This window comes from Nomascus leucogenys, chromosome 5, assembly GCF_006542625.1.
Source record: "Nomascus leucogenys isolate Asia chromosome 5, Asia_NLE_v1, whole genome shotgun sequence".
Taxonomy (NCBI): domain Eukaryota; kingdom Metazoa; phylum Chordata; class Mammalia; order Primates; family Hylobatidae; genus Nomascus; species Nomascus leucogenys.
Genome location: NC_044385.1, coordinates 42,999,111 through 43,012,635, shown reverse-complemented (window position 1 = coordinate 43,012,635; position 13,525 = coordinate 42,999,111). Strand labels below are relative to the sequence as shown.

General features: G+C 38.6%; 1 protein-coding gene across 3 annotated transcripts in view; it reads right to left on the bottom strand.

Moving 5' to 3' along the window:
- EFCAB7 (EF-hand calcium binding domain 7) overlaps positions 1–13,525 on the bottom strand; it is a 65,211-nt gene that overhangs the window by 29,382 nt on the left and 22,304 nt on the right. For all 3 annotated transcript variants that reach the window (XM_030812940.1, XM_030812941.1, XM_030812939.1), the window contains exons 7-9: positions 11,885–12,026; positions 5,714–5,823; positions 1,718–1,875 (exon numbers count right to left, since the gene is read on the bottom strand). In XM_030812940.1, the coding sequence (XP_030668800.1) occupies positions 1,718–1,875; positions 5,714–5,823; positions 11,885–12,026 (410 nt within the window). The remainder of the gene's footprint in view (positions 1–1,717; positions 1,876–5,713; positions 5,824–11,884; positions 12,027–13,525) is intronic.

Sequence of the window (13,525 nt, the reverse complement as noted above, 5' to 3'; positions counted from 1 at the left end):
CCAAGTAGCTGGGACTACAGGCGCCCGCCACCACACCTGGCTAATTTTTTTTTTGTATTTTTAGTAGAGATGGGGTTTCTCTACTAAAAATTTTAGCCAGGATGGTCTTGATCTCCTGACCTCGTGATCTGCCCGCCTTGGCCTCCCAAAGTGCTGGGATTATAGGCATGAGCCACCGCGCCCAGCTGAAGAAGGGTTCTATGAGGATAACGTTCAAAAGGAAATAATATAGCGTTATACAATTTCTGTAAACTATAATGTATCCAAATACAGTTTTGGCTCAATCCAGTATTACATGAGATAAAAAAGCTTCTAGAGCAACCACAGTATCTCAACATATAGTAAGAACTCAATGAATAGTAGTAGTTCCCTTCTTTTTTCCTTTCTCCAGTCTACTTTCTTCTTCCTCTCTACCTATAGGGAGAAACTGGTAGATGTTTAACTGAAGTTGACTTGCCAAATGTGTAGAACCCAGAAGTAAATGACAATCCTAGATCTGCAAATGGAAGAACATTTTCAGATGCCTAGAGAATGAGTTGTTTTGTTTTGATATATATATTTATGGTGTACAATGTGATTTTTTGATATATGTATACATTGTGAAATGACTAAATCAAGCCAATTAACATAGCCATTATCTCACATATTTATCACCTTTTTTTCTAGTGGGAACATTTAATATCTATTCTCTTAGCAATTTTCAAGGATACAATATGTAACTATAATCACCATATTGTCAACAGATCTCCTGAATTTATTCCTCTTATCAAACTGAAATTTTGTATCCTTTCACCAACATATCCTCAACCCCCTCACTATTCCCAGCTGCTATAACCACTCTTCTACTCTCTGTTTCTATGGATTTGAGTTTTTAATATCCCACATATAACGCTGGGTGTGGTGGCTCATACCTATAATCCCAGCACTTTGAAAGGTTGAGGCAGGATGCTCGCTTGAGGCCAGGAGTTTGAGACCACCCTGGGCAACACAGCCAGACTCCCATCTCTTTTTTTTTTTTTTTTTTTTGAGACGCAGTCTCGCTCTGTCGCCCAGGCTGGAGTGCAGTGGCGCAATCTCGGCTCACTGCAAGCTCCGCCTCCTGGGGTTCACACCATTCTCCTGCCTCAGCCTCTCCGAGTAGCTGGGACTACAGGCGCCCGCCACCACGCCCGGCTAATTTTTTTTTGTATTTTTAGTAGAGACGGGGTTTCACCATGGTCTCGATCTCCTGACCTCATGATCCGCCCGCCTCAGCCTCCCAAAGTGCTGGGATTACAAGCGTGAGCCACCGCGCCTGGCCAGACTCCCATCTCTTTAAAAAAAATTAGCCAGGCATGCTGGCAAGCACCTGTAATCCCAGCTACTGCTACTCAGGAGGTTGAGCTGGGAGGATCACCTGAGCCCAGGAGTCTGAGGCTTCAGTGAGCTATGATTGTGACAGTGTACTCCAGCCTGGCTAACAGAGCAAAACTCTGTCTCTATTAAAAAAAAAATAAAGTTCCCACATATAAGTGAGATCATGCAGTATTTATCTTTCTGTGCCTGGCTTATTTAACATAGCACAACATCCTCCAAGTTCATACGTTGTTCACAAGAATTGAATTGGTGAATTAGAATCTGAGGATGGGGGTGGGAGCTGGCCAAAGGGAGTAACACAGGCTATTAATATCTATCCAGTCTAGATGTTATAATTCTAACATTAATAAACGAAACTTACTTAAATTCCTTTGTAAGGAATAATTCCCCTGTTTCATCTCTATATACAAGTTGGGCTTCATCTGTTACCGGTTTTATTTTTTTCCTCAGCCTACAGCCAGTTGTGGAAGGAATTAACCAGTAAATTCCAGGTCCTAGTTCACCAGTCCATCCAAACACCTTTTCTCAAAACAATGAAACAAAACAATCATTATTCTTAATTTTTTCATCTTTTAATTTAAAGCTTTTAATATTTCTTCTGAAAGGGACACATTAGAAATGATTTTTAAATCAATATGTACAAATTCTATATAGTCCTATCAGTCTTTTTACAGGTTTCAAATTCTTTTTGTTAATGGTAATCCCATTATGAGACCATTAGATATAGCAGCTCTTTATATATTTTTGAAACAAATGCCTAAAACTGTAACAGGTAAGTTATATATCTTCTAAATCTTCCCCAATAATCTTCAAAAATATCTATGATGCAAATACCTTCAACAGGAAGCAAAGATAAATCATAGGGTAATTTTTTAATGCAAACACTGAGCTCCTTTTTAAAAAAGTAATAATATTCTAGACTATGGTTTCCTAATTTGATTCAAATATAAATATATGATATCTAAATCAGATTTCAAAGACATAAAATAAAAATTAAATATATTTTGAAGCGGTTTAGTATTTGTATAAATTAACCACATTTGTAAGAGCTCAATTATGTGGATGAAAGCACTGGAATTTCACTTTTTTTAATGTAATATGGACTATAAAACAAGATGCAGAATCCCAAATAAACCAGCTTTATATGAAATTCTGTTTCCTATCAAATGTTGGATATTTATCAGGGGTACCAGAACATTTGTACAGGAAAACATTTTATTCTCCAGTTCTATTAAAGAAAGCAGGCTGGGCACGGCAGTTCACACCTGTAATCCCAGCACTTTGGGAGGCCGAGGTGGGTGGATCATTTGATGTCAGGAGTTTGAGACTAGCCTGGCCAACATGGTGAAACCCTACCTCTACTAAAACACAAAAATTAGCCAGGCATGGTGGTGGGCGCCTATAATCCCAGCTACTTAGGAGGCTGAGGCAGGAGAATCACTTGAACCCGGAGGTGGAGGTTGCAGGGAGCTGAGATCGTGCCACTGTACTCTAGCCTGAGTGATAGAGCGAGACTCTGTCTCAAAAAAAAAAAAAAAGAAAGAAAGAAAGCAAATGGTATCTCTCTATGTACCTCCTAAGAGCTTTTTGGAGCCCAAAGGTTTCCTATAAAAGCTAGCAGCTGTCTCTGTTAAACATATTAAATCTAAACAATTCTTAGTTGTGTGTAAAAGCTAAGTAAAAGTGCCCTTCAGCACAGACTAACCCAAGAGAATCCTTTCAGGTATTATGTCCAAAAATTCCTTTTAGAACCCAGGTATGAGGCCAGACATGGTGGCTCATACCTATCATCCCAGCACTTTGGGAAGCCAAGGTGGAAAGATTGCTTGAAGCTAGGAATTGGAGACCAGCCTGGACAACATAGTGAGATCCCATCTCTAAAAATAACAATAATAATAATAATGTATCTATAGTTCTAGCTACTTGAAATGCTAAGGCAGGAAGATCATTTTCACCCAGGAGTTCAAGGTTACAGGGAATTGTATCACTGCACTCCAGCCTGGGCTACGGAGTGAGACCCTATCTCTAAATAAATAAACAAACAAACAAACAAAAAACAACTTAGGTATATTTTAGGTCATTCTGGAGACTCATATACAAAATAATGTTGCTCATCTAAGTTCCGGGTTTAGTTCCATTTCTGCCCTGGCAACTCAGAGAAATCGTAATCTTCTTAAGGTCACCAGGTCCTATTTTGATACAAGAAGAAATCCAATATAACCGAAAGTCATTTTTAAGACTAAATGTTGGCCAGGTGTGGTGGCTCAAGCCTGTAATCCCAGCACTTTGGGAGGCCAAGGCAGGACGATCATGAGGTCAAGAGATCGAGACCATCCTGGCCAACATGGTGAAACCCTGTCTTTACTAAAAACACAAAAATTAGCTGGGCATGGTGGCACACGCCTGTAGTCCCAGCTACTTGAGAGGCTGAGGCAGGAGAATCGCTTGAACGTGGGAGGCGGAGGTTGCAGTGAGCAAGATCGCACCACTGCCCTCCAGCCTGGTGACAGAGCGAGACTCCGTCTCAAAAAAAAAAAAAATAAAACTAAATGTTTATCAAATCTATCCTTTGAAAAGCATAACCTTTGAAATTGGCCAGATGTAGACTCAGGAGTGAAAAACCAGATCTTGCTGCTTCCTAATATATATTATCCCATGATCCTTCCTTATCTCCACACGTAACCTAGCACTGCCACTGTGGATGGCAAATGGAAAGTTTTTTCATGGGCTCAAAACTCATCTATAAGAAAATAATTGTGAAAGTATAATACACATAAAAAATCCTTTGTAAATATAACATATTACAGATAAACAGAAGCCTATAAAGAGGTAAATAGAAACTCATGCAAACTCTATTATAATTTTGCTATATACTAATTTTTTTACACATGCAATCTCATAAGAAAGTAATTTTACCTAAAACAAAGTGGAAACAGCTATTGTTTTAGACAATGCTTTATCTTGAACTTAACTTTGCAGTCAATTCTGAAGAAGAGTTTAGTCAAAACATTAACTTCAGCCAATTTTATTTGTTTCTTGCCTATTCTTGTCTGTAAGGAAGCCTACAAAAAAGACTTTCATATAACATTCTATCAGGGAAATGTTTGTCTGTCATTGAGCCTATATAAAGATTAAATATGATATTGCAGTAAGCCCTTGAATAGTGTTATTTCTGTTGTTGTGTAGCAGATGTATTTTGTAGTCCTCATAAAATAAATAGCCACATTTATGTATCGGCCTCACATATTTGGCCTCTGAGTAAATATATAATTAGAAAAGATCAGAACAACCCCATGGGCAACATATAAAAACATTTAAAAGCATTTCTTCATATCAATCTATTTTTGAACCCTATAAAATAAGTCAAGCCTGAGGATAGTAATCTTAAGTTTTTCTGTTTTGCAGTAGTAACACAAGTAAGACAAACATCTACAGCAGCTTTTCCAAAGTCTTGAATTGCTTGCATTTAGGGAAAAAAATGTACTGGCATCAACCTTTTTTATTGAGTATATCAAACGTTCACACATGAGGCATCAGGGCGTTTAGAAAAGATGAAAGTAAGGTACAGTATTATACAACTTAAAAGGTATGAGCCAAGACTCAAGACTGCCAACCAATCCTCAATTCTTTTTTTTTTTTTTTTTTGAGAAGGAGTCTCGCTCTCTCATCCAGGCTGGAGTGCAGTGGCGCGATCTCGGCTCACTGCAGGCTCCGCCCCCCGGGGTTCACGCCATTCTCCTGCCTCAGCCTCCCGCGTAGCTGGGACTACAGGCGTCCGCCACCTCGCCCGGCTAATTTTTTGTATTTTTAGTAGAGACGGGGTTTCACCGTGTTAGCCAGGATGGTCTCAATCTCCTGACCTCGTGATCCGCCTGCCTCGGCCTCCCAAAGTGCTGGGATTACAGGCGTGAGCCACCGCGCCCGGCCCTCAATTCTTTATTTAAATTTTTTTTTAGAGACAGGGTCTTGTTATGTTGCCCAGGCTGAAGCGCAGTGGCTATTCACAGGCACAATCATAGAATAATACAGCTTCGAACTCCTGGGCTCAAGTAATCCTCCTGCTTCAGTTTCCCAAGTAGCAGGGACTTCAGGTACATGCCACCATGCCCAGCTCCTATCCTTAATTCTTAAGAAATCGCAGCAAACAAGAAAAAATCCTTATAATTAAAGTAAGTATTTAATTTAATTTAATATGATTAAATTAAAAATACATAATATCTATAGTGTTTAAGTGCTGTTTATACCTTAATTGGAAGGTATATGAAAGCTTAAAAAATAAAATATAGAAACATACTTTCCCCAAACTGCAGTTCATACTATATTTAAAAATTAAACATTAGAAAATAAATATGTATACTTCTCTATTTCGTAGTTCGGTAAAACACACAAGCTGTAGATTTGCTTGACTCTCATTTTCCTTGAGAATATACAAGGCAGTATCAACGGATAACCAAGGGGATGGTTTTCCTACAAACAACAAAAAAAGCCCAAACACCTTAAAATAAGCAATCACTATCTATTCTTTCCTACGTAAAAAATAAGTTACTAGTTTCTTCTTGGATATTTTCTTTAGAAATACATATTCCATTTTTTTTTTTCAAGATGGAGTCTCACTTGGTCACCCAGGCTGGAGTGCAGTGGTGCGATCTTGGCTCACTGCAACCTCTGCCTCCCGGGTTCAAGCGATTCTCCTGCTTCAGCCTCCCGAGTAGCTGGGACTACAGGCATGTGCCACCACATCCAGCTAATTTTTGTATTTTTAGTAGAGACAGGGTTTCACCATGTTGGCCAGGATCATCTCGATCTCCTGACCTCATGATCCACCTGCCTGAGCCTCCCAAAGTGCTGGGATTACAGGCGTGAGCCACCGCACCCGGCCCATATTCCATTTTTATATGTAAACATGGTAGCATTTGCAATAAGGCACAAACCTAAATACAGCAACCTTGTGAGAAACATTTTCTATATACTCACTTTCTAAAAATCATAACTTTTCTTGAACTCATCAAAAGCTAAGGTTGCAGGGCAACCAATTACCCTGAAATCCAAGGAAAAACAGACATTTTCAGGAAAAAAAATAGGATTTAAGCATGGCTTACCTGTGGTGGAGCACACAAGGAAGAGATGTCAGATATCTATGTGCTGACAACCCCAGAATTTATATCTTTAGGATCTTTCCTCTGAATGTTAGACCCATATAACTGTGGATTTCACATTTCCACCTGGATTTCTATTTCCAAAACTGGATTTCCCTAGTCTCTTTAAAACGCTGCCCATCTCAGTTAATGGTAACTCATTCTTTCCAGTTGCTCAGGTCAAAAATCTTGGAATCTTCTTTAACTCTTTTCTTTTCTCACATACCAAGACCAATCCTTAGGAAATCCCATGGTTCTGCCTTCAAAATATACCCAGAATCTCTACTACCCCTTCTCCCACCAACATCCTGGTTCAAAGCATTGCCAGTCCTCTTCCAGAATTCTACAATAATGTCCCAGCTGGATTCCTTGCTTTCTCCTGCGTATCCTTCCATCTACTTTCTGTTTTTTTTAAATGTTTCAAATCTATTTTTAATGTTGCTTGTCAAACATTAACATTTTCACACTTCCAGAAATGACATTAATAAAAATATAAACAAATTGATATAAAAATCTGTGTAGAGTAAGCTAGAATTTACAAACTCTTAATAAAAGGTGTATTTAAGCTTTTTCAATTATGGGACAACAAATAATAGACTTCATTGCTTGATACTAAAATGGTATTTTTGACTAATCACAAGGAAACTTAAACTACTGTATACTTATAATCATAGGTATTCAGTCCAAAGAGGAAAAAAAGTTTTAGTGGTACTATGAGAACCTGTATCTCTGAAATGTTAGCTCCATAAGTGTAAGCACTCCCAAAGATTATAAGATAATAAAATGTGGAAAAAGGCAAACTATGGGGCAATTTAAAGTTTCTACCACTTCCTAAAGATTTTCTTGAATAGAATCATTCGTGCTAAGTGGATAAAAGTTACAAATTACAAAAGAAAGATACAGAATACATCCAATAACAAATTAATCAGACTGAGGAATATTTAGTGTAAAACTGGCTTAAAATTTTTTGTCAGCAGAATTTCTCAACATCTAACCCTATAGCAAATAATACAAATAACAAGGAGATTCTTCAAGCAGTTGGCATTTCTTCAAAACACAAGGGTCCAATTATAAGAAAAACATCACATTATTCAAAGTCCTACAGAATTAGAGGAGGATCTGTACTACTCATGTTTTTGTATAAATTCCATGATTTATCAATAAATAAACCCAAAATATAAATTATAAACATTTAATTTCAGTATAATGTAGACAAAAACAGCAGCTAACTTGTCATCTTTCACAGTAATTTTAACGTAAAAGGTTTAAACATTTATTTTGCCAATATATTTTTCACTGCATATAGGCTTAAAAAAAAAAAAGACAATGGAAGTTGTAAGTAATCCCTTGACATGTGTAAAATAAAATTTTTAGTAGATGGGAATGTATTGATGATAGTCTCTTATTTCTTCTCCTAGATATGCAAGTGATATATCTAAATACTTACTAGAGCCAAATCTATCTCAAAAGTTTAGGTCACTTTTTTTTCCTTTTTGATAGTATTGAATGAGAAATAACACTTTAAATAAAACTTTTTCCATGAGGAAGGTACAGTAATTATCCATCTCCTGGATACTCTCCTGTAGTCCTCTGAGTGAGCTCCAAACTCAATCCATACTCCAAGTAACAGACTTAAGATGTTCAATATTGGAACTCTTTGGCATCAATTAAAAAAGAAACCTTGGTAAAAGCAGAATTTACAAACATTTTGTTCCTTGCAGTACACCTTTCAAAAGATATCTTCATCAAATAGGTAAGAAAGGTAAGAATTGCTGAGCTAAGTAGAGGTCTCTTTTATTATGGTCTTCATTCTATCATTATTAAACCTTAATCTCATGTCATGTTCCAATGCATTATGTGAGTATTCAATCAAAGAAGTAAGGCTGTTCTCCAGAATTGGTTCTTCGCTACAGGTCAAAACCGACTGCGCCAGCCTTGGTGAAGCTCCACCGACTGCCCTTTGCTCCAGGTAATTTTTGGCGATTTTTAAAGTAATTTTTCCGGCGGAGTCATAGTGGCCTATACTCTCAGATAGGTTATCCTGTCTCTCCCGCTAGATTGATGAGATCAGGCATTACTCGAAAATGGCGCCGAAAGCGCTGAGGCTCCTCATTCAAATTTGTTAGAGCCAACCCCGCCTTCCATCTGCTTTCAATACAGTAACCTAACTGCTCTTGCTAAAATACAAGTCAGCTTATGTCCTGCCTTCTACTCAAAACCCTCTAATAGAGCAGAGACTTGGGAGAATATTGCTCCTTTCCTAACAATAAGAAAAAGTTAATGAACTACAAAATCACAACTTTTCTTGATCCCATCAGAGCTGGGGTTACAGGGCAACTATAAGCTTAAAATCCAAGGAAAGACAGATCTTTCCCAGGAGAGACGAGATGCAAGCACTGGCTTACCCGTGGTGGAGCAGAGAAGGAAGAGATGTCAGGTACCATACAAGTGGAAGAAGAAGAAAGAGGGCAGAAGAAATATTTGAAGAAATAAGGCAGAGGGTTTTCTAAAAATAATGAAAGGCAACAAGCCACATATCCAAGAAGCTCAGAGAACCCCAAGCAGGATTAATACCAAAAAAAAAAAAAAAAAAAAAAACCCAGGCAATAGCATCAACAACAAAAACAAAAACTACCTAGACACACATTCAAACTGCTGAAAATGAAAGATTAAGATAAAATCTTGACCTTATATATGGGGAATAAAACTCACAAAAAACGTGGGGGAAACCTCATTTCTCTGATCAAAAGTCGAAGTCCTAATCATGGCAAAAAGAAACCTCTTCCTGATTTTGTCCTTGTTTTCCCTGGCTTCATCTACTACAACTCTCTCCTCACTTACTCCATTTGAGACACTCTAGCCTCTGTTCTTCTAACACCAGCACACTCTCACAGAGCCTCTGCACAAGAGTATTCTCTCTACCTGGAATGCTCTGCCACCTCCTCCACTCTTCACCCATCCCTTCCAGCCCCATACACCCACAAGGCTTACTCCCTTGCCTTCTGTGGAAGACAGCAAAAATGGCTGTCCCCCTCAGTATCTACAGCCCTTTGCAATGTGACTTTGCAGCTTTTCCATCAAGAGATCAAGTCTATTTCCCCAGCCTATGAATGTGGACTTGCCTTGTGACTTTCTGTAAGCAACAGAATATAACAAAGTAACACTGTGCTGGTTCTGAGCCCAGACCTCAGGAGGTTCTATTGTGCTTCCGCTTTTGTTTTTTTTTTTGTTTTCAGATCCCTGTTATACCAAGAGGACAGGTCAAGGCTAGTTTAGTGAAGGATTATTAAAGGTCATATGAGGCTGAGTCAAGTTGTCCCAGCTGGGACTTCATACATAAGAAAGAACCCAGCCAAGACTAGCAAAGCCAGCCACCAGCTAACCTGTAGCCAACCATAACTGTGTGAACAAGCCCTTACAAAGAAAAAACAAGCCTGGCTCAGACTAAGAACTGACAGATCTAATAATTCATGAGTGAAGAAATGTTTAATTGTTTTAAGCCACTGAGTTTTGGGGTATTTTTTTATGTAGCAGTTGGTAACTCATACATCTCTTTCAAAGTCTATTCATATGACACCTTCTTAATGAAGCATATACTAAGCACTCAATTTCAATGGCAACCCACATTCCCTCGGCATTCACTATCCCCCTTTCCCTCTGATTTTCCCATAACACTTATTACTTTCTACATACCACATCATTTACTATTTATTATGTTTATTATGTATTGTTTCCCTCACTAAAATTAAGTTGACGAGGGCAGGGATTTTTGTCTTTTTTGAACTCTAATGTATCCTAAACACCTAAATTGATGTCTGGTATATAAGGCCCTCGATAACTATTTGATAAATAAATGAATAAAGGAATCTTGTTAATAAGAATACAGAGAATTAACAACTACACTGAATTTTCAGGGCTATCTTGATTCTCCTCTCTGAAAAATAACTATTGTTATTGTCATTTAAAAGTATCATCTGCCAAACATTACATGTATCCCACAAGAGATGCGGTGAAAACTTTCAAAATCTCTACTTTAGGAGGGAAAAAGAATGGGTGGGTGGGAATCCTCTAATAAGAAAATGCTTGTACGTAAACAGTATAAAAGAAAAATAAATATTGATTTAGAACAACCAACATTAAAAAAGGTTATCTAGGGAAATCGCCCTTATAGATAGATATCTTTCATTGCTTAAAAATTATATAACCATTTTAGGCTGGGCGTGGTGGCTCACGCTTGTAATCCCAGCACTTTGGGAGGCCGAGGCGGGCAGATCACGAGGTCAGGAGATTGAGACCATGGTGAAACCCCGTCTCTACTAAAAATACAAAAAAATTAGCCAGGCACGGTGGCGGGCACCTGTAGTCCCAGCTACTCGGAGAGGCTGAGGCAGGAGAATGGTGTGAACCTGGGAGGCGGAGCTTGCAGTGAGCTGAGATTGCGTCACTGCACTCCATCCAGCCTGGGCGACAGAGCAAGGCTCTGTCTCAAAAAAAAAAAAAAAAAAAAAAAAAAAAAAAAAAAAAAATTATATAACCATTTTAGACACTAGAAAAGTATTAATTTTTATCTAGAATATTACCATGAATACAAAGATTATTAATAAATATTGTCTAAGTCACAAAGGGTTTTGAAGGTATTAAAAAATACTTTCAGCTTCATATTGTTCCAAATTATGCCCTTGCAGTACTTCTGTTTGACATATTAATTTTAAAAATTGGCAAATGGAAAAAGCTAAGATTAATTAGCATATAAAAACTTAGTTCTGGCTGGGCACAGTGGCTCACACCTGTAATCCCAGCCCTTTGAGAGGCTGAAGCGGGCGGATCACCTGAGGTCAGGAGTTTGAGACCAGATTGGCCAACATGGTGAAACCCCGTCTCTACTAAAAATACAAAAATATTAGGCGGGCAAGGTTGTGTGCACCTGTAGTCCCAGCTACTCCGGGAGGCTGAGGCAGGAGAATCACTTGAATCCAGGAGGTGGAGGTTGCAGTGAGCCAAGATCGAGCCACTGCATTCCAGCCTGGGCAACAGAGGGAGACTCTGTCTCAACAAAAAAAAAAAAAAAAAAAAAAAAAAAGTTAGTTCTATATTATGAGGAAACCCGTTAACATTTTTTTTCTTTTATTTTCTTCTATCTTAGCTGTAGAAAAGTTTGGAAAAAGTTCTTATTTTTAATAAAACATGCTTTAAACATACAAAGCAATCTACTTGCTTTTCATATGATTAACACAGTTCACGTATAGGTCAACACTTTCTTGAAATGTAACCATATGTTTCTTACTTAGGGAGATTATTTTCTTCCCTAACTAGGACTATGGAATACTTACATAAGTACTTTCAAAGAGGGTACAAATCGACATTTTAAAAATATACAAAAAACTTAAACTTGCCTTCAACTTGATTCAGGTTTAACGGCTTAATTGTTAGATAAACCATGGACCTCTGAGCTATTTGCATCCTGTACTGATGACTAATGATTTCACCATCTTCTTCTAAGAAGAAGCAACCTTTTGATTGCACGTGTTGCCAGTCCTGAAATGAAGGAAAAAAATTATTTCAAACAATATTTGTTAAATGTTTCCAGTATGCATAGTAATGAGGAGAAAATGCAGGAGGATATAAAAGAAATGTCAAATATAATCATTGCTCTCCAGGAATGTGCAACATAGTTAGGAGGTAAAAAACAGACATAACAAAATCCTATTATAGGCAGGGCACGGTGGCTCATGCCTGTAATCCCAGCATTTTGGGAGGCCAACGTGGGCAGATCACCTGACCAACATGGAGAAACCCTGTCTCTACTAAAAATACAAAATTAGCCGGGCATGGTGGCACACGCCTGTAATCCCAGCTACTCAGGAGGCTGAGGCAGGAGAATCACGTGAACCTGGGAGGCAGAGGATGCAGTAAGCTGAGATCGCGCCATTTTACTCCAGCTTGGGCAACAAGAGCGAAACTCCGTCTCAAAAAAATCCAATTATAACTGGCAGTAATATATGGTTAACACAAAAAGATAATTATACATGCAAAAGAATTTACTATAATCTAAGTTCCTAAAATAGTGCCTAACACATTGGCTCAACAAATATTTACCATCTAACTGATTGGGGTTGGGGGACTGATGTAAACTGAGTGTGCAACTGATGAACTATATCATGAAGAATAGATAGCATTTCAATAATCAAAAGTTAGGAAAAGATATAAGGTAAAGAAGAAGTAAGAAAAATAAAGTTGGCCGGGTGCGGTGGCTCACATCTGTAATCCCAGCACTTCGGGAGGCCGAGGTGGGCGGATCATGAGGTCAGGAGTTTAACACCAGGCTGGCCAACATGGTGAAACCCTGTCTCTACTAAAAACACAAAATTTAGCTGGGCATGATGATGGGTGCATGTAATTCCAGCTACTTGGGAGGCTGAGGCAGGAGAATCACTTGAACCAGGGAGGCGGAGGTTGCAGTGAGCTGAGATTGCACCATTGCACTCTAGCCTGGGCAACAGGGCAAGACTCCGCCACACCGCGCCCCCCCCCCCAAAAAAAAAAAGAAAAGAAAAATGAAGTATTGAAGAAAAGTAATAAATAAACATGTTGCTGTAATAGAATGAGATTAGTGCTAGGAGCACAGTAAGAAGGAAGAATTAAGGATTGCTAAAAGAAATATATTGAAAGAAAAAATGACTTTAAATGTAATAGCAAAATAATTGTTTCAGTGTAGATAACTAGAAGCATGCTGAATAAAAGTTTCACAGCTGGCTGGGAGCGGTGGCTCACGCCTGTAATCCCAGCACTTTGGGAGGCCAAGGCGGGTGGATCACAAGGTCAGGAGTTCAAGACCAGCCTGGCCAACATGGTGAAACCCCATCTTTACTAAAAATACAAAAATTAGCCAGGCATGGTGGCATGTGCCTGTAGTCCCAGCTAGTCAGGAGGCTGAGGAAGGAGAATTGCTTGAATTCGGGAGGCAGAGGTTACAGTGAGCCGAGATCATGCCACTGCACTCCAGCCTGGGTGACAGAGTGAGACACTGTCTCAAA